Source organism: Lithobates pipiens, unplaced genomic scaffold (assembly GCF_037356315.1).
Source record: "Lithobates pipiens isolate NorthernLeopardFrog02 unplaced genomic scaffold, aLitPip1_a1.2 Scaffold_8, whole genome shotgun sequence".
In the NCBI taxonomy this organism is placed as follows: domain Eukaryota; kingdom Metazoa; phylum Chordata; class Amphibia; order Anura; family Ranidae; genus Lithobates; species Lithobates pipiens.
Window position 1 is genome coordinate 215,786,294 of NW_027507903.1, and position 23,001 is coordinate 215,809,294.

General features: G+C 46.0%; 1 protein-coding gene across 1 annotated transcript in view; it reads right to left on the reverse strand.

Annotated features, from left to right (window-relative positions):
• The window catches only part of ZNF277 (zinc finger protein 277), a 120,684-nt gene extending 104,779 nt beyond the window's left edge, over positions 1-15,905 (reverse strand). The window contains exon 1 of the mRNA XM_077468374.1: positions 15,739-15,905. Within this exon, the coding sequence (XP_077324500.1) occupies positions 15,739-15,766 (28 nt within the window). The 5' untranslated portion in view covers positions 15,767-15,905. The remainder of the gene's footprint in view (positions 1-15,738) is intronic.
• Between the last annotated feature and the right edge of the window lie 7,096 nt (positions 15,906-23,001).

A 23,001-nucleotide genomic window follows, 5' to 3' on the forward strand; every position in this document is an offset into this window, starting at 1 on the left:
CTTATTCTGCCTCCTTGTCCACAGCTACTCCTGCCATAGCCCCAGCATCATGCATGGCAGAGTTATTTGAATACAGCATTAGCTACTTGCTCCTTAACGATGCTCAGGTATTAATTGATTCTGATGTTGGTTCTGACTCTGAGATTGAGGAAAGTAGGAACATGAGCCTACAGAGAGGGGAGAAAACTGCTAAATAACACTGCTCAGACCTGTTCGCATGGTCCACGTGCAGAGCCCACCAGGAAGGCGGCGCATCGCTAATCACAGGCAGTGAGACATTGCCCAATCTCTGCAGCCGCACATCTGGGTGTCTCACTGCCTGTCATTAGCGCAGCGCTGCGCCGATTTCCTGTCGGGCTCTGCACATGGACTATGTGAACACGCCTGAGCTCATCCCTACTGATGAAAAACAAATTGGCAGTCACGTTCTCCAGCCGCAGTGTATTGCCAAGTTGGCTCCAGTGATGAGGATGGAGGGGATGGTAAGGTCACTGACTTAACTTGGGTGCAGGACAGAGCAGAGGAGGAAGGTGAGGGTGAGGCACAACCCCAACGAGGCAGGGCGTCCTCCAGAGGGAGCCATCATGGAAGGAGTAGAGAACATCCACCCTATTCCATCTGAATGTGGAGCCGTTATCTCCCTGCCCACTTCCCCCAGCTCAACAGTCTGGGCCTTTTTAGCACCGATAGCTCTGCTGCAATTTGAAAACTTTGCCTCAAGCTGATCAAGAGCACCTGGAAGCCACACAAAAGGGATGCAATTCTTCTCCTCCTCACCTTTCAGGTCTACCCCAACTATATTGCATGACATCTCAGCAGCCGCCACTGACTAGGATAATAGAATATCGGAGGCAATGTTGCGGCATTGTTGGGCAAGGCAGTCAGCCACAAAGTCCACCTTACTGCTGACTCCTGCTCTAGCACAGTGTTTCTCAACTCCAGTCCTCAAGGCGCCCCAACAGGTCATGTTTTCAGGCTTTCCATTATTCTGCACAGGTGATTCCATCAGTTTCACTGCCTTAGTAATTACCACAGCCAATTCATCTGAGGGAAATCCTCAAAACATGACCTGTTAGGGTGCCTTGAGGACTGGAGTTGAGAAACACTGCTCTAGCAAGCATGGTCAAGGACACTATATTTTGCTCACAGCACACTAGGCAACTCTGCTTCAACTAGGAAGGATGCAGGACAGGGCTCAGTTGTGGAGCATGTTTTGCCGCCATGTCCCAATACAGCTGGTGGTGATGATGCAAGATTTGTCAGTTCCATCCATTCCTCCTCCATGCCTTGAATTGTCCTATGAACCACCAGTACCCCCTAAGCATTCAAGGGGCTATTCAACGAGTCAAGCCAAGATGCCATGGATACAAAACAAAAAGGGTGACAGGTCCACTAATGGCACCTCTACCATTTAAGTGGATTAATTCAATGCTTCAGCTGGTCTGTCTAGGGGACAGGAGACACACCAGAGTAGAGATTCTTTCAGCTCTGCAATGGCAGGCCCAGAGGTGGTTCATGCTATGCCAGCTTGAGCCACGAATGGGGGTGTGTGATAATGGCACTGACGCTCTCTACAGTGGTCGGTCACATTACTCCTCACTCCTTGTCAGCATGTCTTACCATGCTATCACGGTGGAGGACTTCTTGGATTTCTCTCCATGCATGCCATTGCAGCATGTCCTGTTTGCACTGCTGGGGCCCTTCAAATCTTATAGCCACAGTTCCTGGGCCAGACATTTCTAGGCGACTACCATTAGGTCATGAGCAAGTGATGTCTTGCAGATTTACAACTGTGTGTGTATCAACCACTGAGGAAGTGACGCTATGTCAAGAAACACGTTGGGTTACATAGAGGCAATTCCACACCTATTATGGATTGATCTTTGAAACACTGTACCTGGCTATGGAATTCATATGTATATACTGACTTATCTACTTAATTACATGGCAATTATGTCATTGTTGTATGGCTGAAACAACAAATCGATTATGAAATTAATCGATTAATCGGCCAGTAACATAATAGGGTTAAAAAAAAACTAAACTAAAATGAGACCTTTATAGTTCAAAAAAGGGCAAATAATCGCTACTGTAAATATTACTTTCACAGTTATACAGTAAAAAAAAATACCCCTTTACAGTAGTAATTTTCGTACTATAAAAGGGCCAATTTTAGTTTTTTTAACTCCATTACTAAACGTCTTAGGCCTGGCTAACATCTATGTGTTTTTTGGTACTTTTTGCAGAAATGCACTACAGTTCAATTACATGGTTTCCTATGGGACACGTTCACATCTGTACTTTTTTCAGCCGCTACGTATTTAGAAAAGATTTGATCTCTGAGTCTGATATTTACCAGATTCACTCTTTAATAGTATATATCTTCTAATAGTATATACAATATATCTCCTCCAATAGTGGTATATACAGTATATATCTGCTAATAGGATATACAGTATATCTCCTCTAATAGTATATACAGTATACTTCCATATAGTTGGTTATTTTTTTACAACTGCATACAGAGATATTTAAGAATAAATTGCCTTTTTTTTTTTTAACTTTACATATTAGCTAAATTATACACCACACTTTTTCTTAAGATTATTAACCAATTAATCGAAACAATAAATCGGCCAACTAATCGATTGTGAAAATAATAGTTAGTTGCAGCCCTACATTGTTGATCATCATATTTACCAATAAATCTTTAATTTATTGTTTTTATTATTAACCACATGCTGACCGGGCCATAGCCAAAAGACGGCTACAGCGCGGTCAGCTTATTCTGGAAGGCCATGGACGTCCTCACAGAATCTTGCTCCCGCTCGCCCCATGGGGCGCGTACCCGGGAATATCCATGACTGCATCATGGTAAACGGCCGATGATCGCAGCCATTTACCAAATGACGGAGCTATCACTTGTAAATAAACCGGCGTCACATCATGACGCCGGTTCCTCCCTCCCCTCTCTGTACCGATTGGTACAGTGAGAGGGGAGAGGCGGAAAGGGGGAGAGATTGCAGCAGCGCTGTGGGCTGGAAGTGAAGTGCCCACAGCGCTGTTCAGTGACAATCCTCTGCCCATACTCTGCAACACTGTGCAATACTCTGCCCATACGTTTTAAAAGAAACAAAGAATTTTTTTTATTATTTTTCATTTTTTACTGAATTTTCACTCTTTTTTGATTATTAGCGCAAAAAATAAAAAACCCAGCAGTGAGTAACTACCACCAAAAGAAAGTACTATTTGTGTGAAAAAAGGACAAAAATGTCATTTGGGTACAGTGTTACATGACTGAGTAATTGTCATTCAAAGTGTGAGAGCACCAAAAGCTGAAAATTGGTCTGGTTAGGAAGGGGGCCCAGTGGTCAAGTGGTTAAGCATGTTGCTCCTCATCTAAAGTCCCATGGGAAATTCATGTTTCTGTGGGAAAATGGCACTAACTCCCTGTCCGCCTTCCGACAGAGAAAGCTTACACATGTGCCATGCCTGGCACATGTCCTCAATTTGTTGGTGCAGCGTTTCTTAAACAGGTACCCAGGGTTGCACGATCTTCTTAAGCAGGTCAGAGGAGTCTGTAACCATTTCAGGCGGTCATACACAGCCAGTGTTTGGTTGGCTGAAATTCAGCCAGAATTCCACCTGCCTGTAAACAGCCTGATTTGTGACATGCCCACCAGGGGGAACTCGACTTTGGATATGCTGCAGCGGCAGCACATGCAGCAGATGGCTGTCAACGATTACCTGTGTGAGTATGGCACAACGACAAGCTCAGGGCGGCTTGGCTTTTTTTCCGCCCTCGACAATGGCTGCCGATAAAGGATGCACGCAAAACACAATCTGCTGTGGGAAATTTTTTTTTTTTTAAAATGTCCCTGACCCTAAAAACACAGCAACTGAAAAACGCAGAGATGTGAACGTTGACCATAGGAAACCATGTTAAATGGACTATAGTGTGCTCCTGTTCCTGCAAAAAAAATATAATATATATATATATATATATATATATATATATATATATATATATATATATATATATATATATATATATATATATATATATATATATATAGGCGTGAACCTAAGGTCAATCCCCAATATTGGGTGCTTGTAGTATGAAGGCTGAATAAAAAAGTGACTTTTGGCAGGCGCATGCGCGGCCGCTCGCTGGATGGCTGCCTAGTCTGCGAGCTCCGCACCGTCCCGGCCTAACATCTCCCACGGCGCCGCTCTAAGCTCCGAGCCCCGACCGCGAACAGCACGAGCGGACGGAGGATACACCCGGGCATCCCGGGATGGCAGGAGGGACAGCAAGGAGAGACCTATCCCGTGCTTTGAACACGGGACCGAAACCCGCGGCCTACTCCAAAATGGCGCCGGACGCCGCCGCACGAGGAGACATGCTGGAGGAGGGAGGACTCCATAGCCGACCCACCGCTGCGCTCGACAGGGCCCCCAGGCCCCGATGTGAGTACAAACTCCACAGCCTGCTTATCCCCCTCCTCCACAGAATCCCTTATAAGCAGGGTCCTGGATGAAATGCCGCTCTCCCCCATGGAGGACATTGCAGCCAGCCCAGGAGGCACTTTGGCCTATATGCCAGGCTCTCATCCCTCTCCTCAGGACTTTTCGTCCATGGTCACACTATTTGGCACCATGCTAGCCAGGGGTCTCTCACAAAACGCTACACAAATCACCTCAGCCATTCAAGCTGAACTACAGCACTTAGGTAACAGAATAGAAACGATTGAACAAAAAGCAGACCAAACAATCTCCAGAGTAAATCAAAACACTGCGCGAGTACAGGACTTGCAGGACCAACTTGAAACAGCGTTCTCCAAAATTGACGACCTCGAGAACCGCTCGAGGAGGTATAATTTCCGCATCAGAGGAGTTCCCGAATCATTCCAGGACTCGGCCCTAGTCGTCCAAACATTCATTAAGGAACTTATCCCGGACATCCCTGACCATCGCCTTGAAATGGATCGAGCTCACAGGGCTTTACAAGCCCCGCGCCAAGATGGACTCCCAAGAGACATCATTGTTAAACCTCACTTTTACAAAGTTAAGGAGGAGGTTATGCAACGGTCAAGGGGTGGGGGTCCCCTTATGTTCCAGGGGCACCCCATACAAATCTTTGCAGATCTATCGCCCTTCACAATCCAAAAGAGGAGATCACTGAAACCGCTCCTTCTAGCACTTTCCCAAAAATCGATCGCTTACAGGTGGGCCTTCCCATTTCGTCTCTCATTCTCCTACAATTCTAAATCCTACGGCTTCTCCTCGTTTCAAGAGGGTGAAAAACTTTTACTCCAACTTGGTCTAGTCTCTAGGGACCCCGACCCATCTCCGACAAGCACAACCCCAGTGGCTTCCTCCAAAAGACCACCACCATCAAGTCCTATCGCACCTGCATGGCAGAAGCGCTTGTCCAAGAAGTCTAAGGATTCCAAGCCACCGTCATGACTCCATCTAACCTGGGGTCGATCCGGGCCCGCAGCACTTCTTTTGATCCTGTCGGATCCTCTGATGAACATTGGGTCTTTCTGACTCATTTGATTCTTTCCTCATTTTATTGACACGCAGAACTTACAACAACTGCCAATTGTCTCTGACTCTTTTTTTTGTTTTTTTTTTTGTTTTTTTTTTTTTTTGTTTTTAGTGTCCTGTTATCCACTAAGCTATACTGGTTATTGTTGCTGCAAGCTCTATCGCTAGAGGTGTTCCCCCGATCCCCCGGACTCCTAAACCCTCCTGACCCTATCTAGGGGCGGGGGGGCGGGGGGATGGGGGGTGGGGGAGCACATATTCTCTGTTCTTTGAAAAATCTAGTTGGGGGCTACACCCCTTAGCAACTGTTTTAGGCCGTGGGAGTGGGCCGGGACGGCTGTCCTGCGCCTCCACACCTTCCAGCCCGAGGGGGGAATCTTTGTGGTTCCTCCTACGGTGGGGAGGCCTTGTGCCCCTTCCTTTTTTTTGAAGGAGCACTCATTCGTGTTTGTTTGGGTATGGGTGGGATGAGGTGTGGGAATGGGTTCTCACACCTCTTCTTGGGATTTTTGCATATCTGTATAATGTTACTGTTAACGGATATTTCTTTTCCTTTTCTATTTCTCCTAGCAGGTCCATCTTTCTTCTTCCTCACCTCTGACCCTCCCTTCCTATCTCCCATCCGAAGGTCATCTTATCATATATTCCTTCAAGATTTGGCGGCTTCAGTCCTTATAATATCAGGTAGGTCCCACTCTCTCCCAGTAGATACCTCCCATCTGATCCATGCCAGTGCATAACATCATAACTTCGCCCCTTTCCATAGTGTCTCATAATGTCCAGGGTTTTAACTCCCCTGTTAAAAGAAGGAAACTTTTCAAACTGTACCACTCACAAAACTTTTCAGTCCTCTTGCTTCAGGAGACCCACTTCCCCAAATCCTTTCAGCCTTCATTCCTACACCAACAATTTCCCCAGTTTTACCTCTCTAATGCCGAAAACAAGACAAAGGGGGTTGCTATCTGCTTCTCTAAAAACCTAAATTTTTCTATGTCCCAAAGTCTCACTGACCCCTTAGGTAGATTTCTCCTTGTAAAAGGCACCATAGATGGGTCACTTTACACTTTTGTCTCGTACTACGCGCCCAATAAAGGCCAAGACAAATTTTTCATTTCTCTCTTGACTACAATCTCCCCACACCTGGAGGGGGTTGTCGTCCTGGGTGGGGATTCCAACATTACCTTTGACGTTTCCCTAAATAAATCTGGTTCTGGTCCCTCGAGACCAAAGCAACCGTCCAAACAGAGTACTAGAATAGCTAAGCTCCTCTTTGACTCAGGTTTTGTGGATATTTGGAGAGAACTCAACCCCCGGACCAAGGACCACACCCACTACTCGGCCCCACAAAAATCCTACGCCAGGATAGATCATATTTTTCTTCGCGGTACTAATGTGTCGTTAGCTACAAAGTCCAAAATCAGAGATTCCCCTATTTCAGACCATTCCATGGTTACACTTTATCTCCGCAATTCTTCTACAGCAAACAAGGAATTTAAGTGGCGTCTCAATGAGTCTCTGCTTAGTCACCCGGCACACTGCTCCATGCTTGAAAGGGATTTGAATGAATACTTTATAGCTAACGATACTGAAGAAATTTCCCCTGCAACGTTGTGGGCTGCCCATAAGGCGGTAATGAGGGGCAAAATTATGCAATTTTCATCCCAATTGAAGAAGGCACATAGAGCTGAAATAACCAAACTCTCCAATGACTTTCAAGCGGCCTGTAAACGTAACAAGCGAGAACGTACACAATCTTCCCGGGAAGACTTGGAATCTTCCAGGATCAGGCTTAACTTGGCCCTCACCACCGAGGCTGAAAAACATCTTCGCTGGTCTGGAGCCAGGTTTTATATGCATAAGGATAAAATAGGCTCCAAATTAGCCACCAAATTGTCTCCCAAATCACGACTTATGGCCTTCCCCAAAATAAAGCTACCAACCGGCACCCTGACACAAAATCCACAGAGCATTCTGGAATGCTTCCAAGATTTCTACGCCTCTCTATATAAAGATGACAAACCCAGATCTCCCCCAACTATTGAGGAGTTCCTAGATTCCATTCCCCTGCCTAAACTCTCCGGAGCTCATGCGGAGCTACTAGATTTACCTATTACGGAGTCTGAGGTCCTGGAGACTATACGCAAGCTCAAATTAGGTTCTGCCCCTGGCCCTGATGGCTTCTCAGCTGGCTACTACAAAAAATTTTCCAATATCTTAGCGCCTTACTTAGCTAGATTTTTCAATTCTCTTAGTCATGGTACTCCCCTGGATAAAGCCTCCAACCTGGCATACATTTCGGTCATTCCGAAACCCGGAAAGGACCCGTCCTTAGTAAGCAATTATCGCCCGATCTCTTTGATCAATAATGATCTCAAGCTTTTAACAAAAATAATGGCTAACCGTTTATCATCTTTTATTGCTCAATATGTTCACAGGGACCAGGCAGGCTTTATCCCGGGGAGACAAGGCCCGGACCAAATCAGACGAGCTATTGATATAGTGTCTCTCCTTAACTCTCAATGGGATGGAGGACCCAAGCAAGAGGGGTTCCTCCTTTCCGTTGACTTACAAAAAGCATTTGACACGGTCACCTGGCCCTATATCTTTGCGGTCCTTGGGAGGTGGGGCATGGGTCCCAATTTTATAGGCACTATGAAGTCACTCTACTCTACTCCCAATGCCCAAGTACGTCTGCAGGGCAGGTACTCGGACACGTTCACTATTGAGAAAGGCACTAGACAGGGGTGTCCGTTATCCCCCCTGATTTTTGCTATAGCCATTGAGTCCCTTGCCATAGCCATACGCACAAACCCAGACATAAGAGGAGTTTCCTGTGGTGCTCAGGAACATAAATGTGCCCTCTTTGCTGACGACCTTCTCCTCTTCATCACATCACCCCTTATCTCTACTCCCAACATCCTTAAACTCTTGGAGCAATTTAGTAGAGCCTCTGGTCTTAAAGTCAACGTAGCTAAATCTGCAGCTCTAAACATATCTGTATCTCCAAACCTTCTCATAAACCTCCAAAATCACTTCCCGTTCACCTGGAACTCATCAGCTATTCCCTACCTAGGAATAAACCTGACTTCTAGTTATGATAAACTATTTTCCAGTAACTTCCCCCCCATGTTCAAAAAACTAGAAGCCGACATGGCGACATGGTCAAAATATGATCTATCCTGGTTGGGCCGTGTAAATTCTATTAAAATGACTCTATTGCCCCGCTTACTTTATCTTTTCCGCTCTCTGCCAATTCCTATCAGGAAAGCCCAAATCATGCGCTTCCAATCCTCCATCCTGAAATTCATTTGGGGTTCCAAGGGTAGGAGATGTTCCAAAGACATTCTCTATAGACTCAAGTCCCAAGGAGGCCTAGCTTTGCCCAATATCTGGTGGTACTACCAAGCTGCGCAGATAGCCCAAATATCAACAGTACACTCTCAAAACCCCAAACCTGATTGGCTTCTCTTGGAAAGGATGGCGACACCCAAACACACAATTGACTACCTACTCTGGTCTGAACCGCGTTTGCGGCCAGCGATATTGGCCCCCACCCTCTCTCACTCTATGTCATTGTGGGATAGGCTCCGAATGCACTCAGCCCTAGTCTCCCCCATGCGGCCACTTGCCCATCTCTTTAATAACCCAGACTTTCCGCCCGGACAAAATATTACAGCATTCAGGTGGTGGGTAGACAAAGGCTTGTATAGGATCGGACATTTCCTGCATACTACAGGACCTCTCACACTGGCGTACTGTGTGAGCAAATTAGAAATGCCCCCCACTGAGCGTTATAGACTGTTACAAATTTCTCACTTCCTTCGATCCAAATGGCCTCTAAACTCTACACCCCCTCTACCGACCCCTTATGAAATATGGTGTGGCAACATGCTGGATCAGAGGGGGGGTATCTCCATCATTTACAACTCACTTGCCAAGAATACCACCAAGCCATTATATGCCCGACTTTGGGAACAAGATCTGGCAGTAGAGTGGGACCTACCCAAATGGTATTCTCAATTTCACAGATCATTCAAAAATATTATGAATATTTCTCTAATGGAAGCTAGTATTAAACTCATGGTACGCTGGTACCTCGTACCGACCACACTGGCTAAGATTTTCTCGGACGCTTCCCCTTTATGTTTTAGGGGTTGCGGGCTTACTGGCTCCCTATTTCATATATGGTGGACCTGCCCCAGGATACGGAAATTCTGGAACAATTTTTTCCATCTGTTGAGGAAAATTACGGGTACACCTATTCCACAGCTACCCGAGATAGCACTTCTTAATGCCAGTGTGGTAGGTACTCCCAAACACACCCAAGCCTTAATTTTCTATATGCTATTAGGTGCTAGAATTACTATAGCTAAACACTGGAAAAGACCCACGGTACCCATGCACGACATGAAAAGGAAAATTTCTTGGATCATGGCCCAGGAAAAAATTGTTGCTACACTACTGGATACAACTCACAAATTCCAATTTATATGGGAACCATGGGCGAATTATGTCGGAATCTCCATAATTCCTGGGACATAGACTTCTTAAGCCGCAACTATCTGATTGGATGACCTTCTATCCCTATCCTTCCCTCTTCTCCTACTTCTTATGGACCTGCTATTCCTCTCTTACTTCCCTACCTCCTCTCTCTTTCTGATCCTGTTCCTTTTCCCTCTCTCTCTGGTTCCGATGGTTTGTTCCAGTGTTTTGATTTTTTATATCCAGATGCGACAGCAGGCAGAAGCCCCCTGGCACGGCCAGGTTTCCGCGCGCTCGCACCAAGTTCGCCTAGGACTTTCAGTTCAGCATTCCTGCTACAGGTGTAGGTTCCTCTCTGTCTCCTACACACAGCGATTAATTAGTCGACTGTCCTTGGGTTCAATTACATGCTTGATTTAAGAGATAGACAGCCCAATGAGGCACTGGCTCTTGCGAGCCTTTCGGGGATGGGGTTGGAGAGTGAGGCCGTCCCCACAGTGTGCTCCCCTTGGGGTGGGGTACGGCCTCCCCCCAACATGCCATCTTCCTGTCAGAAACAGGTTTAGCCTGAGTCTTCTTTAATGCATATTCCTCATAGATGCCTTTCTGGATTGTCACTACCATTACAATGTTAATGTAATTGTGATTGTTTTCTATTCTATGTAACACCTGTTAAACACTGGTATGTTAATATGCACTCCCTGATTTTTTTAAAAAAGGGGGGGGTGCTTTCTTTAGCTTGTTTTGTATTCTTCTTTTGAAAAACCTTAAAAAAATTATTGAAAGAAAAAAGTGACTTTTACTGAACCCGGCTGATGCCACACTTCAGCCACAGTAATTTATTTTTACACTGCAAATGTCTAAAAGCATGTCTTTGCCTGGAGTTCAGCATACTATGGGCTAATGTCAGGAGGATCTGTTAAGTATGGGTGTCCCCTGTCCTAAAGAAGAGCACTGTCACAATCACCCATACACACAACTTCCTGGGTGACGCAGACACCTCCCTCCAAAAATGAAATACAACAAGTCTCCGAGTTACATATATGCAAATCAGAACTTACAAAGGGAGACAACAGGAAGTAAGAGGAAATCTACCCCTAGGAAGGGAAAGTCATGCCTGTAAGAGTTATCATGGGAAAAAGGCATCTCCACTGAAGCTTTATTAGTCCTTGTTTCCACGACAACTCAACATTTTCAAAATCCAATTGTCATGGGGACAGAATGTGAGGTGAAATCTTCTGAAACAAGGTTACAAGGGTGTTAATTCTTCCCTACGCTATCCAAAAACTTTACCTTCTCCAACTTGCATACAAAATTCAACTTCAAAATGATATTAAACCTTAGTTTAAAAGAAAAAAAAACTAAACAGACATATCAAGTCTCCTGAATTTCGCGGGCAGCTCCCAGACACCCGCAAGTGCTGCCCAATATCCCGGCTGCGGGGCTGTACTCTCCTCCTCCTCCAGCCCCCCCTCCATGTCCTTCTCCCCCATTCTTCAGCTCCCCTTCATGTCCTTTACCCCCTTTTTCTCCAGTTCCCAATCCTCCTCCGCCCCCCCGCCTCATCCCCCCCACAGCCGGCTTCCCTCCCCTCCTCTCCCGCCAGCTGTGGGGATCTGTCAGGATGGCGAGCGGAGGAAGGAATTGGTAATTTACCGGCCCCTTTGTTTTCTGAATTGGACACAGTGAGCGAGATCGCTCCTTTGCCCTGTGAAAACTGAGCAGAGTAACAGAGTGAATGGACAGGAGCTGCTGCCTTCTGTCCATTCATATTCAATGCTGAGAACGGGACTGAGGAATCAATGTTCTCAGTCCCTTTCCCTGTCTCATAGAGGAGATGTCAGGGGTCTGTTTAAACCCCTGATATCTCACCAAAGCCCCCCACCCCAACAGGGTTGATAAAAAAAGGGATTGTAAACAAAAATTAAATTATAAAATAAAAAACTGACACCACCCCCTTGCCATACCAACACCACCCACTGCCCCAACCCCCCTCCCCCCCAAAAAGCATTGTGAAAAAAATAAAATTAAAATCCAAAAAAAAAACTACTGACACCATCACCGCCACATACTCTCCGCCCCTTCCCAAGAAACACTCTGAAAAAATATTTAAAAAAATAATTTAGAGAAAAACCAACAAGATTGTAACTGTAGCCGTGCTGTTGCAGCTAATAACAAACATACATCACTTCCAGAGACAATGAACAGTCTTTTGTAAGCTTTGTTTTTATTGGGTGGTACAACTTGGACAGGGATTAGGAATACTGGATATCCATAGGATAAGTTATTATCATCATATTTAAGGATTTAGTACATTCTGAATAAAGTTAGAGCCAGAAGATTGAATGTGCAAATTGAATTAAAGTGGAAGTAAACCCTTCTATCATTTTCAGTCAAGGAAGCTGCCACCTTGGCCTCTAATGATTCTTCAACTGCCATAATGCTGCACATGTGATCCGTTATGAAACCAGCCATTGGATGGTTTGAAAGTTTTGTTGAGAGTGCAACCAATGTGAAAGTTACATTCCCGGCATGCCGGAAATGCTAAGTGTTTTTTGAAACTGGGTTTACTCCCGCTTTAAATATGAATCTCCTCCTGCATCTCCACGCAGACTGTTGCTCCTCCTGGGGCTCAACCTCCGCAGACTATTCCATCTAAGAGTTCTCTTACCATCTGACCATGTGGTGGCAGAGACATCACTAATGATCGTGTAAAAGCAATGTTCTTAGATTTCCTTTCACCTCCTGCCCATAACTTGTTTCCTCCTGTTCACTTGGTTCCCCCTGCACAAACTTGAAGTTACTGTATTGAAATCTGACACATCCTCTTCTATTGAATAGTAGGGGCCCACTCTGAATAAGCCTCTCTACTGTGGCTCTGGTTGCTCGCTGCCACTAGGCCTGAAGCCTGCAGAACCTCTCCCCAGAGGTCCAGGGGGTTAAAAGCATATCTTCTAGGAAATATGTACTACTGTTCCCAGCCAGCCCAACTTGCAAATCATGTGCCCGGCAGCATCAACTTGACACAGATCCCCACAGTCTCTTTTTTCTGCTTCAGGACTCCCCATCATCCACTGTGTGTATTGATGAAGACTCCACTAGTGACCGTGTACTAGAAGAGTTCCCTCACAGACTCCTTGGCACTTCCAGCCATTCACTGTGGTAACACGCACTGGCCTTCCAATAGCCCTGAGTCCTTGATGAGGAACTTTGACTGGACCATGCGTACCGACAGTTTCACCTGCCTCTCGAGTTCCCTGCCATCCGACCGTGTGGTGGCAGAGACATTGCCAATGACCGTGTAGAGGTAATGTTTCCTCACAGCTCTCACCGGGCCTTCTCCTGCGATTGGCGCACCCCCCTGCCCCCAAGTGGTGACTGTCTAACATGCCATTGCGCACTTCACCCAGCCAACTCTGCCTCGGTGGAAAATCACCTCAGCTTATCTGAGGCTCGCCCCCTGCCAATACCAATTGGGGACTGGTCAGGGCTCACACACAAGCTGTCTGCCACGCCAGTTCCAGGTCCAGCCCTTTTTCTAGAACATTCTCTTCAGAAACAGGAGAGGCGCTCTCAGAACTGATGTGCAGGTGGTCATATCCACTGCTTCTCTGACCACTCCCAGCCCCCAGATCAAAACAGACAGGCCTAGCATGCAGCATAGACCTGCCTAAATTTGCCTGTGCTGGCTAACCTAGTAAAATACCTCCCTGAAATGAGTTTTTGCAGGTTGGGATGTCTGAAATAAACAACAAACAAGGTATACTTGCCTGCTCTGTGCAAACGTTTTGAAGAACAGACCAGATTCTCCTTTTCTAGGGTTCCCCTGCTGGCGCTCCTGGCCCCTCCTCTTCTGCGAGCGCCCTCACAGAAACTCACTTTCCATGGGGGAACCCATGTGTGCTCGCTCCCGAGCCAACCTGTCTGTGTCTAACAACACAGACTGGGCAACCCGGCTCCGCCCACCACAATATTTGATTGAGTGACAGCAGCGGGTGCCAATGGCTGCCCAATGACAAATGAGAAAGCAGCGTGAGCTGTTTCTCTCACGTACATCGCTGGCTCAAATAGGAGTAAGGCTGCATTCACACCACAGCGTTTTAAATCACGGGCATATTTGCCATGATTCTGCCCGCAATTTCAAAGCGCCAAGGTGTGACAAATCGCAGAACACACATTTGAGATGTCATTTATCTGAAAAGCACCTAAAATTGCAGTGCGGTTCTGGTGCGATAAATCACGCTGCAATAGCGGCAACCCACATTGCGTGAAGCTTGTCGCACAAAAAATGTTCAGTTGCTACTTTTGGCCGACATGCTTCATGCAATGCGGGTTGCCGTGATTGCAGCATGACAATCACAGCAGAACCGCACTGCGATTTTAGGTGCCATTCAAATAAATGGCATCTCAAATGTACGTGCTGCGATTTATCATTCACACCTCGGTGCTTTGAAAATCGAGGGACAGAATTGTGGCAATTTTGCCCACAATTTGAAACACCAAGTTGTAAATGCAGCCTGAGAGGGGGGGGCATACAGCACAGAAAGTTTTTTTTACTGTAATACATAGAATGCATGAAGGTAAAAAACCTTCAGCCTTTATAGCCACTTCAAAGCGGAGCTCCACCCAAAAGCGCAACTTCTGCTTATTTGTCTCCTCCACATTTGACATCTTTCATGGGGGGTGGACCTTTTTTGACAGATACACTGTCCCACTTCTGGAGACATTGCCATGGCAAAACTCCGCCCCCCTCCTCCTTCCCCCGTCGTACCATTTAGAAAGCGCAGTGTGCTTCGTGCATGTGCAGTAGGGATCCAGCTGTGAAGCCGAAAAGGCTTCACTGCCAGGTTCCCTTACCGACAATTGCGGCAGCTGCACTGAACAGCCGATCCAATAATCGGCTGGGGTGGTGACATCGCAAGATCCCAGGACAGGTAAGTGTCCATTAAGTTTGAGCTCAGGCATGTTCACAAGTCAATGTGCCCGCCAGGAAGCTGACAGTGCGCAGCGCTCATCACAGGCAGGGAGACATTTCCTGATCCGTAGCTGCACAGACCAGGAAATGTCTCACTACCTGTGATTAAGGATGAGCCCGGCGTGTTCGCACAGCCCACGTGCAGCGCCCGCCAGGAAGTGGGCACTGCGCTGATCACAGGAGTGAGACATTATCCCGATGTGCGGCTGCAGAGTTCGGGAAATGTCTCATTGCCTGTGATTAGCGCAACGCAGTTCCAATTTCCTGACGGGTGCTGCACGGGGGCTGTGCGAACACACCGGAGATCCTCCTTTCCTTTGATTAGCGCTGCGCAGTGTCAGCTTCCTGGCGGGCACGTTGACTTGCGAGCACACCTGAGCTCATCCTTTGTCTGCTTATATTTTTAAAAAAAAGTCAGCAGCTGTAGTATTTGAGAACTCCTGTTTAAGGTAAAATAAAAACCTCAAGGCTTTAGCCGAATCCTCCTGGTTTGTAACCCTGGGAGTGGCTTCACTGGGAATGTAGAGTGGCCCCCATGTACCCTGCTAAACGTACAACTACACCGGACAGTGGAATGACCCCTCTACCGTTTACTTCTCTTATCTGCCCCATGAGAGCACACAGCTCCTCGCGTGTCATAGCTGCCTTCCTCTGCCCCGGGTACGAATAGAAGACGAGAGTCCTCCTATCCTGGCGGAACTCACAATATCTATAAATACACGTCATACCTTGCTTTGCTGTGCCAGTCTCGGCCATGCTGCCACCACTTCCGGGAGTGGGCGGGTCTAGCGATGGCACAAGACGACAGCAGAGGCAGCACCGCCTCTCTACAACACGTGGGCGGGGTCACCTACTCACAGCACCGCCCTTCTATGTCCACCCCTTCATCGCTGGAATCTCTTATTCTATGAAACCTTTCATTGCCGACGGCTCCCCTACTACTATCTATTGTGTAGATGTCCTTGTAGTGACATCCTTTTGTTGCCGACAGACGTCCTTATCACCTCCTTTATTGCCAGCAAATGTCCTTGTAACACTTCATTCCCAGCAGCTGCCCTCGTATTAACCCTTTCATTGCTTGCCGATGTCCTTGTATTAACCCTTTCATTGCTGGCCAATGTCCTGGTAGTAACTCTTCAGTCCCAGCAGGCGCCCTTTAATTAACCCTTTCATTGCTGGCCGGTGTCCTTGTATTAACCCTTTCATTGCTGGCCGATGTCCTTGTATTAACCCTTTCGTTGCTGGCCGGTGTCCTTGTATTAACCCTTTCATTGCTGGCCGGTGTCCTTGTAATAACCCTTTCATTGCTGGCCGATGTCCTTATATTAATTCCTTCCTTGCTGGCCAATGTCCTTGTAGTAACTCTTCATTCCCAGCAGGCGCCCTTTAATTAACCCTTTTATTGCTGGCCGGTGTCCTTGATTAACCCTTTCATTGCTGTCCGATGTCCTTGTATTAACCCTTTCGTTGCTGGCCGGTGTCCTTGTATTAACCCTTTCATTGCTGGCCGGTGTCCTTGTAATAACCCTTTCATTGCTGGCCGATGTCCTTGTATTAATCCCTTCCTTGCTGGCCGATGTCCTTGTAGTAACTCTTGATTCCCAGCAGGCGCCCTTGTATTAACCATACCTCCCAACTTTTTGAGATGGAAATGAAGGACACCTATCAACAAAAGTATGCAGGCAGAGGACACACCCCCTTAAAGGAGAATTGTACAAAAAAATAAGATTGGTTAAACCCACAAGTGTTTTTCTTTTACCACTACTATTTCTATTGGCTTTTGGCATTTACAAATGCAGCAATTTAGAAATCAGATGAAAGGTTTAGTGCTGGAAAACACTTTTTGATAGATAAAACATGCATTTTATATATAGCTATATAGATCAGACCAAAATGAGGGACAAAGGAGGAGGAATGAGGGGCAGAGGGACATTGCTCCAAATCAGGGACAGCTGGGAAGCTATGTATTAACCCCTACATTGCTGACTGATATGCTTGTAGTAACACATCCTACCCAGCAGGCGTTCTTGTATTAACCCCTATGTTGCTGGCTGATGTCCTTGTAGAAACCCCTTTGTTACCAGCATAAGTTCTTTTCTTTTCTTAACCCCTTGATTGCTTGCAAATGCTGTTGCAGCAGCCCCTCATTGCCAGTGGGCATACTTCTTTTAACCCTCTCATTTCCAACTGCCCTGTTCCATTCCTAAGACCCCTTTCACACTGAGATGGTTTTCAGGCGTTTTAGCGCTAGAAATAGCTTCTAAATAGCGCCTGAAAAGCGCCTCCCATTCATTTCAGTGTGTCTTTCCACACTGGGGCGGAGCGCTTGCGGGAATGTTAGGAAAAGTCCTGAAAGCAGCATCTTTGGGAAGGTTTGGGAGCGTTGTATTTAGCACTCCCAAAATGCCCTGCTCATTGAAATGAATGGGCAGTGCCGCCAAAGCACCTGAAAAGCGGTTCTTAAGCGCCACAACACGGATACTTTTAACTCCTTCTTTGGGGTTAAAAGGTCCCCTCTAGCAGCTGAAAAGCACTGCTTAAACAGTGGTAAAGCGCCACTAAAACAAGCAGCACTTTAGTACCGCTTTAGTATCGAGGCCGCGGCCCCAGTGTGAAGGGGTCTTAATGAATGAACAAATGTTGCCAGTTTTGTTAACACTTTCATTGCTAGCAGCTCGCCTATTATTACCCAATTGAGCACAGGGTACTTCCCCAGTCTATGATTTCCAGACTTTTTATCGGCAAGAGTAATTCAGGCGGCTTCCCATTCAATTAACCCTTTGATTGTCAGTGGGTCTTCTTATTAACTGCTCCTTATTATTAACCTCTTCATTCCTGTCAAGTATCCTTCTATTAACATCTTCATTGCTACCAGCTCCCATTTGACAAATCATTTCATAAGTAAAAAATCTCCCCATCTTGTTTACTGTTACTTCAATACGCAGCTTTACTTCCATTAGCCCTTTGGTCATGGCTCCATTCTATTTTCATCACCAGCAACTCCCCAGATAACTGAATAATATTAAACCCCTTCACGCAAGAAGCTACTGGTACATTTCCCACCATGTCCCAAGTTCCTTTGTGTATTATTCAATTCACTGATAACTCCCTTCTGTCATATTTAAAGTGGAACTCTAGGTATGTCCTTTAGTACATACTTACACTGAGCCTGCTTGGCTTGATGTAGGTGTTCATATCTGATATTCAGAGGGCCACTGGAGAAGCTGAAAATCACCATAGTGGTCGGCGCTACATACAGTGATAGCCACTATCAGCTGGGCTTCCCCTCTGCAGACTGAACACAGGAGGTCACTCAGTCAGCATCGCAACAGACCACATTGGATTAAAAAACCCTTCAGCACACAGTAATGTGGTATGCTGGAGTGCATTGCACTGTACTGTATATTGCACTGTTTGCAATGAATGGCACTTCAATGCACATACAGTGGAGCAGTTGTTTAGCAGTAAATGGGCCCTTAGGCTGGATTCACACCTATGCATTTTTAGTGCTTTTGGCATTTTGCATATTTGCACAACAGAAAGTGTTCCATAGGAAACCATGGTAGATGGACTGTAGTGCAAATCTGCAAAATGCAGAAAGCTAGCTGGGCATAATGTCAGAGCTTGTCAGTATAATACCAGCTTGCGAAAATAGTGGCAAGAAGTATATATCTGCTCCTGGTTGTGGTGGCCTCCACAGTTCTAATAGATGATGAGTGGGAGGATTTCAGATTTTCAGTGCACCCAAATGACTGAGTTAAAATGGTTCTAAAGTCATTTTTTTTTTTACCTTAATAAATTCCATGCGTTAAGGAAAGTAACCTTTTCACATGTTGTTCATTCCCCCTCTACCTAAACACTTACCCACACAGTGCAGCGCTCTCCGAGAGCAGTTGGAGGTTTTGGCTCCTGCTGCTGTCAGTCAAATCCTGTGAAGAGGGATCAGGGGCGGGGCCAAGCCATGCGGTGTGTGTCTATAAACCCACACAGCCCAGCTCTGCAGCGTGTGCCCCCATAGCACACCGCTTGCTATGGGGGCATATGCAGGAGAGTTGGAGTTAACAGCGCATGCGGGGGACTCCAGCAGAGCATGTAAGTGACCACTTTGTGCAATACCTTGCACAGAGCAGGTGAGAATAAACTTCATATTTATTTTACGGAAAAAATAGGAGCCTTTAGTATCACTTTACGAGTCACTGACAGAAACAAATGCAGCCTCTAAGCACTGCTAATTCTTCACCAATCTTCAGTTAAAGTGGTGGGCCAGCTGAAATATTTTTTTTTTAAAGTCAGCAGCTACAAACACTGAAGCTTCTGACTTTTAATAAGCACACTTACCTGTCCAGGGTGCCCACGATGTCGGCCGACCCGTCCCTCGGCTCTCGGATCCTGGCGCCGCCATTCTATCTAAGGGAAACAGGGAGTGGCAGCAGTCTTGCAGCTTCCACTACCCGTTTCCTACTGCGCATGCTCGAGTTGGGCAGCGCTTTGTGAATGGGGCACGCGGTGTTCTGGGACACACACAGTTCCCAGAACACCCCACGCCCCATTCCCCAGAAGACAACGCGAGGAGGAGAAGACTGAAGATCACCGCGGTGTAGGAAGTGGCAGGTTAGGACGATCTGCCTAGCAACAGCCATTTCTGGTAAATATAAAAAAATTAATTCAGATTTTATGGAACATTTTAATGTAATTTTGTTTTTTAGGGTGACCCTCCACTTTAAAATGAGAAGCTGATGTTATTACATGAACCCTGCAAAAAAGCTAAAGCAGTTGTAAAGGTATATATATATATATATATATATATATATATATATATATATATAAAATAATAAACATGTTATACTTATCTTACAGGGCAGCCTGAGATTTCCTTTTCTGGAGTCCCCCCGCTGGCACTCTTCGCTCCTCCTGTCCTGCATGTGCCTACATAGAAAGCTGTGTGCTATGGTCAAAGATGTGTGGTCCCACTCCCGTGCAGGGCTGTATGTGTCTATAGACACACATAGCGTGGCTCAGCCCAAAATGCCCTCCTCACAGAATTTAACTGTGTGGTGTAGGCTGACAATAAAGTGATACTAAAGTCTTGGGGTTTCTTTAGTTCAAAATAACAAACATGTTCTACTTCCCGCCTTTGTTGCAGTTGATTTGCACGGAGCAGCCCAGATCCTTCTCTTCTTGGGTTCCTTAAGAATTAGGGGGGCTGGGAGGGGCTGCTGCACACAGAAGGCTTTTTATCCTGCTAAAATGCATTAAGATAAAAAAAAAAACCTTCAGCATTTGCAATCACTTTTAATCCAATTTAACCGTTCACATCTGTGAGCTGCATTTTTGAAAAGTCCTGCTTGCAGCATCTTTTCGTGTTTGAAAAATGCATCTTCCATTATAGTATATTGGAAACGCACAAAAAACACACTTTGCTTTTTTTAAAGGGCTTTTTTTTTTTAGTTAATTTTTTCACAGGTGACCAGGGATGAAAAACGCATTCAACATGTGGTGTTGGGCGAACGTTTCGGCCCGAGCATGAGTTGGGGCAAAACATTGGCTGTACGCCCCATTCGTTCAACCCCTGAATTTGCTGTCTGGTGGATATATACCCCGCCGAATGCCCTGCAATGCACTGTGCATTTTGCACTCTAAATGGACAAAGCTTTGTCCAGACAGGGCGCAGTATAAGCTGGTTGATAAGGCGCAGGGCGGGAAGCTGGCTGCGGCATCCTCAACTGATGAGTCATCAGCTGTCAATGGGTTCTCCCTCAAAATCCATACCAGACCCTTATCCGGGGCATACAGCCTGGCAGCTGGCAGGTCAAGAAAGGGGGGGGGCGATCGAGCACTCCCCCCGAACCATATTAGGCCACATGCTCTCAACATGGGGGTGCTTTTGGGCAGGGGGTTTCTGTGATTTTACCTTGCTTATGATGTGTTTTTCATAGGTATGGGACTCAATTACGCAGCAAAGGTGTATTTTTGAGGCTGAATTCACACCTCAGAACTTTGAATCACAGGCAGATTTGCCGCGATTCTGCCTGTCATTTCAAAAACCCAGGTGTGAATGACAAATTGCAGAACACACATTTGAGATACCATTCATTTGAATGGCTCCTAGAATCATGGTGTGGTTTTGCTGCAATTGTTGCACAATAGATCACGCTGCAATTACGGCACACCACATCACATGAAGCTTGTCATCCAAAAAAACTTCAAAGAAAGAATATGGAGGATAGGGCACTCGGGATGACAGAGAGACTTTTCAAACAGTACATGAATGGCACTGATGAAATGGAATAAATGCACCTCAACAGCTAGAGGGAAGCACACGCTAAAAAAGAGACAAGGCAGAGAAGAAGGCGCTACTGAGTTCAATAATAAAAAACTTTTAATAACAAGAGCGGTTAAAAACACTTAAAAGATTGGTGTGATAAGAAAGAAGCAGTGACTGGGCATGTGTCAGGTCACCTGAGACCAGGAGACAGATTCCGTAGGAGTCGGAAGTGCACCGCTAGGTAGTGGACCTTAGGACTGACTGCTGCAGATTGTACCCAGGGAGATTCAGGACACAGGTCTACAGGATCACTAACACAGATCCCAATGGGAGCTGGAGCATAGATTCCCCAGGGCGCGGAGTCTAAGAGCCAGCGGGTGTTCGCCAGAGCCTCCAGTGGTGAGGATGGACTTCGCTGCAGTCTGGCTTCAGGTCGTGGCCCCTAGGGTCTCACAGCTCACGCTCACAGTAGACTACAGGAGAAGGAAGCAGCAGGCTGGAACAACAAGAATAGTAAGGGGATACGGTAGAGGTTAGGCAACTAGCAGACAGGAACAACAGAGTACACGCCAAAGGTTCAGGGTCACAGGCAGACAGGGATGCTCAGGGAGATGCAAAAGGTCAAGGTCACAAGCAGACAGGAATCGCTGAGAACACGCCAAGGTCGGTAACAGAGTCAAACATAGAGCACACGGCAAGCAGGAACCAGGAAGCCAAACACACAATGAATACACAATGGTTGATCAGGGCTGTTGGCTTGCAGTGCACAGGTTAATATAGGGTTCCCTGATAGGGCCTGGGGTGGAGCCATGCTTAGAGGAGAGGTTATAAAAACCACCAGGTGGAAGTAGTGGCTGGCCTCTTAGTCAGAACACATGAGGGGAGATAAGCAACCAGAGGAAGATCACTGCATAACCATGACAGTACCCGCCCTCTTACGAGGCCTCCCCCTCCCCCGCCTGGGTCCAGGCTTAACCACATACCGACCAGCGCACGACGATGTACGTCCTATTTTTGAAGAGGGATATCTCGGTAACGGCAGCAGGGCGGAAGCAATGTCAAAACGTCACTTCCGCCCATACCTCTTAAAGGTATATTTTTTTGAAAAGTCTTTTTTTTCTTTTTTTTTTTTTTGCATTTTAGTCCAAATATGAGATCTGAGGACTTTTTGACCCCAGATCTCATATTTAAGAGGACCTGTCATGCTTTTTTCTATTACAAGGGATGTTTACATTCCTTGTAATAGGAATAAAAGTGATCAATTTTTTTTTTTTTAAAACAGTGTAAAAATAAATAAAATCAATTAAAATAAATAAGAAAAAAAAAAGGTTTTTAAAAACACCCCGTCACGACGAGCTTCCGCACAGAAGCGAGCGCATACATGAGTAGCGCCCGCATATGAAAACGGTAGTCAAACCACACATTTGAGGTAGAGCGAGAGCAATAATTCTAGCCCTAGACCTCCTCTGTAATGCAAAAAATGCAACCTGTAGAATTTTTTAAATGTCGCTTCTGGAGATTTTTGAGGCTAAAAATTTGACGCCATTCCACGAGTGAGCGCAATTTTAAAGCGTGACATGTTGGGTATCAATTTACTCGGCGTACCATTATATTTCACAATATAAAAAAAATTGGGCTAATTTTACTGTTGTCTTATTTTTTTATTCAAAAAAGTGAATTTTTTCCAAAAAAAGTGCGCTTGTAAGACCGCTGCGCAAATACGGTG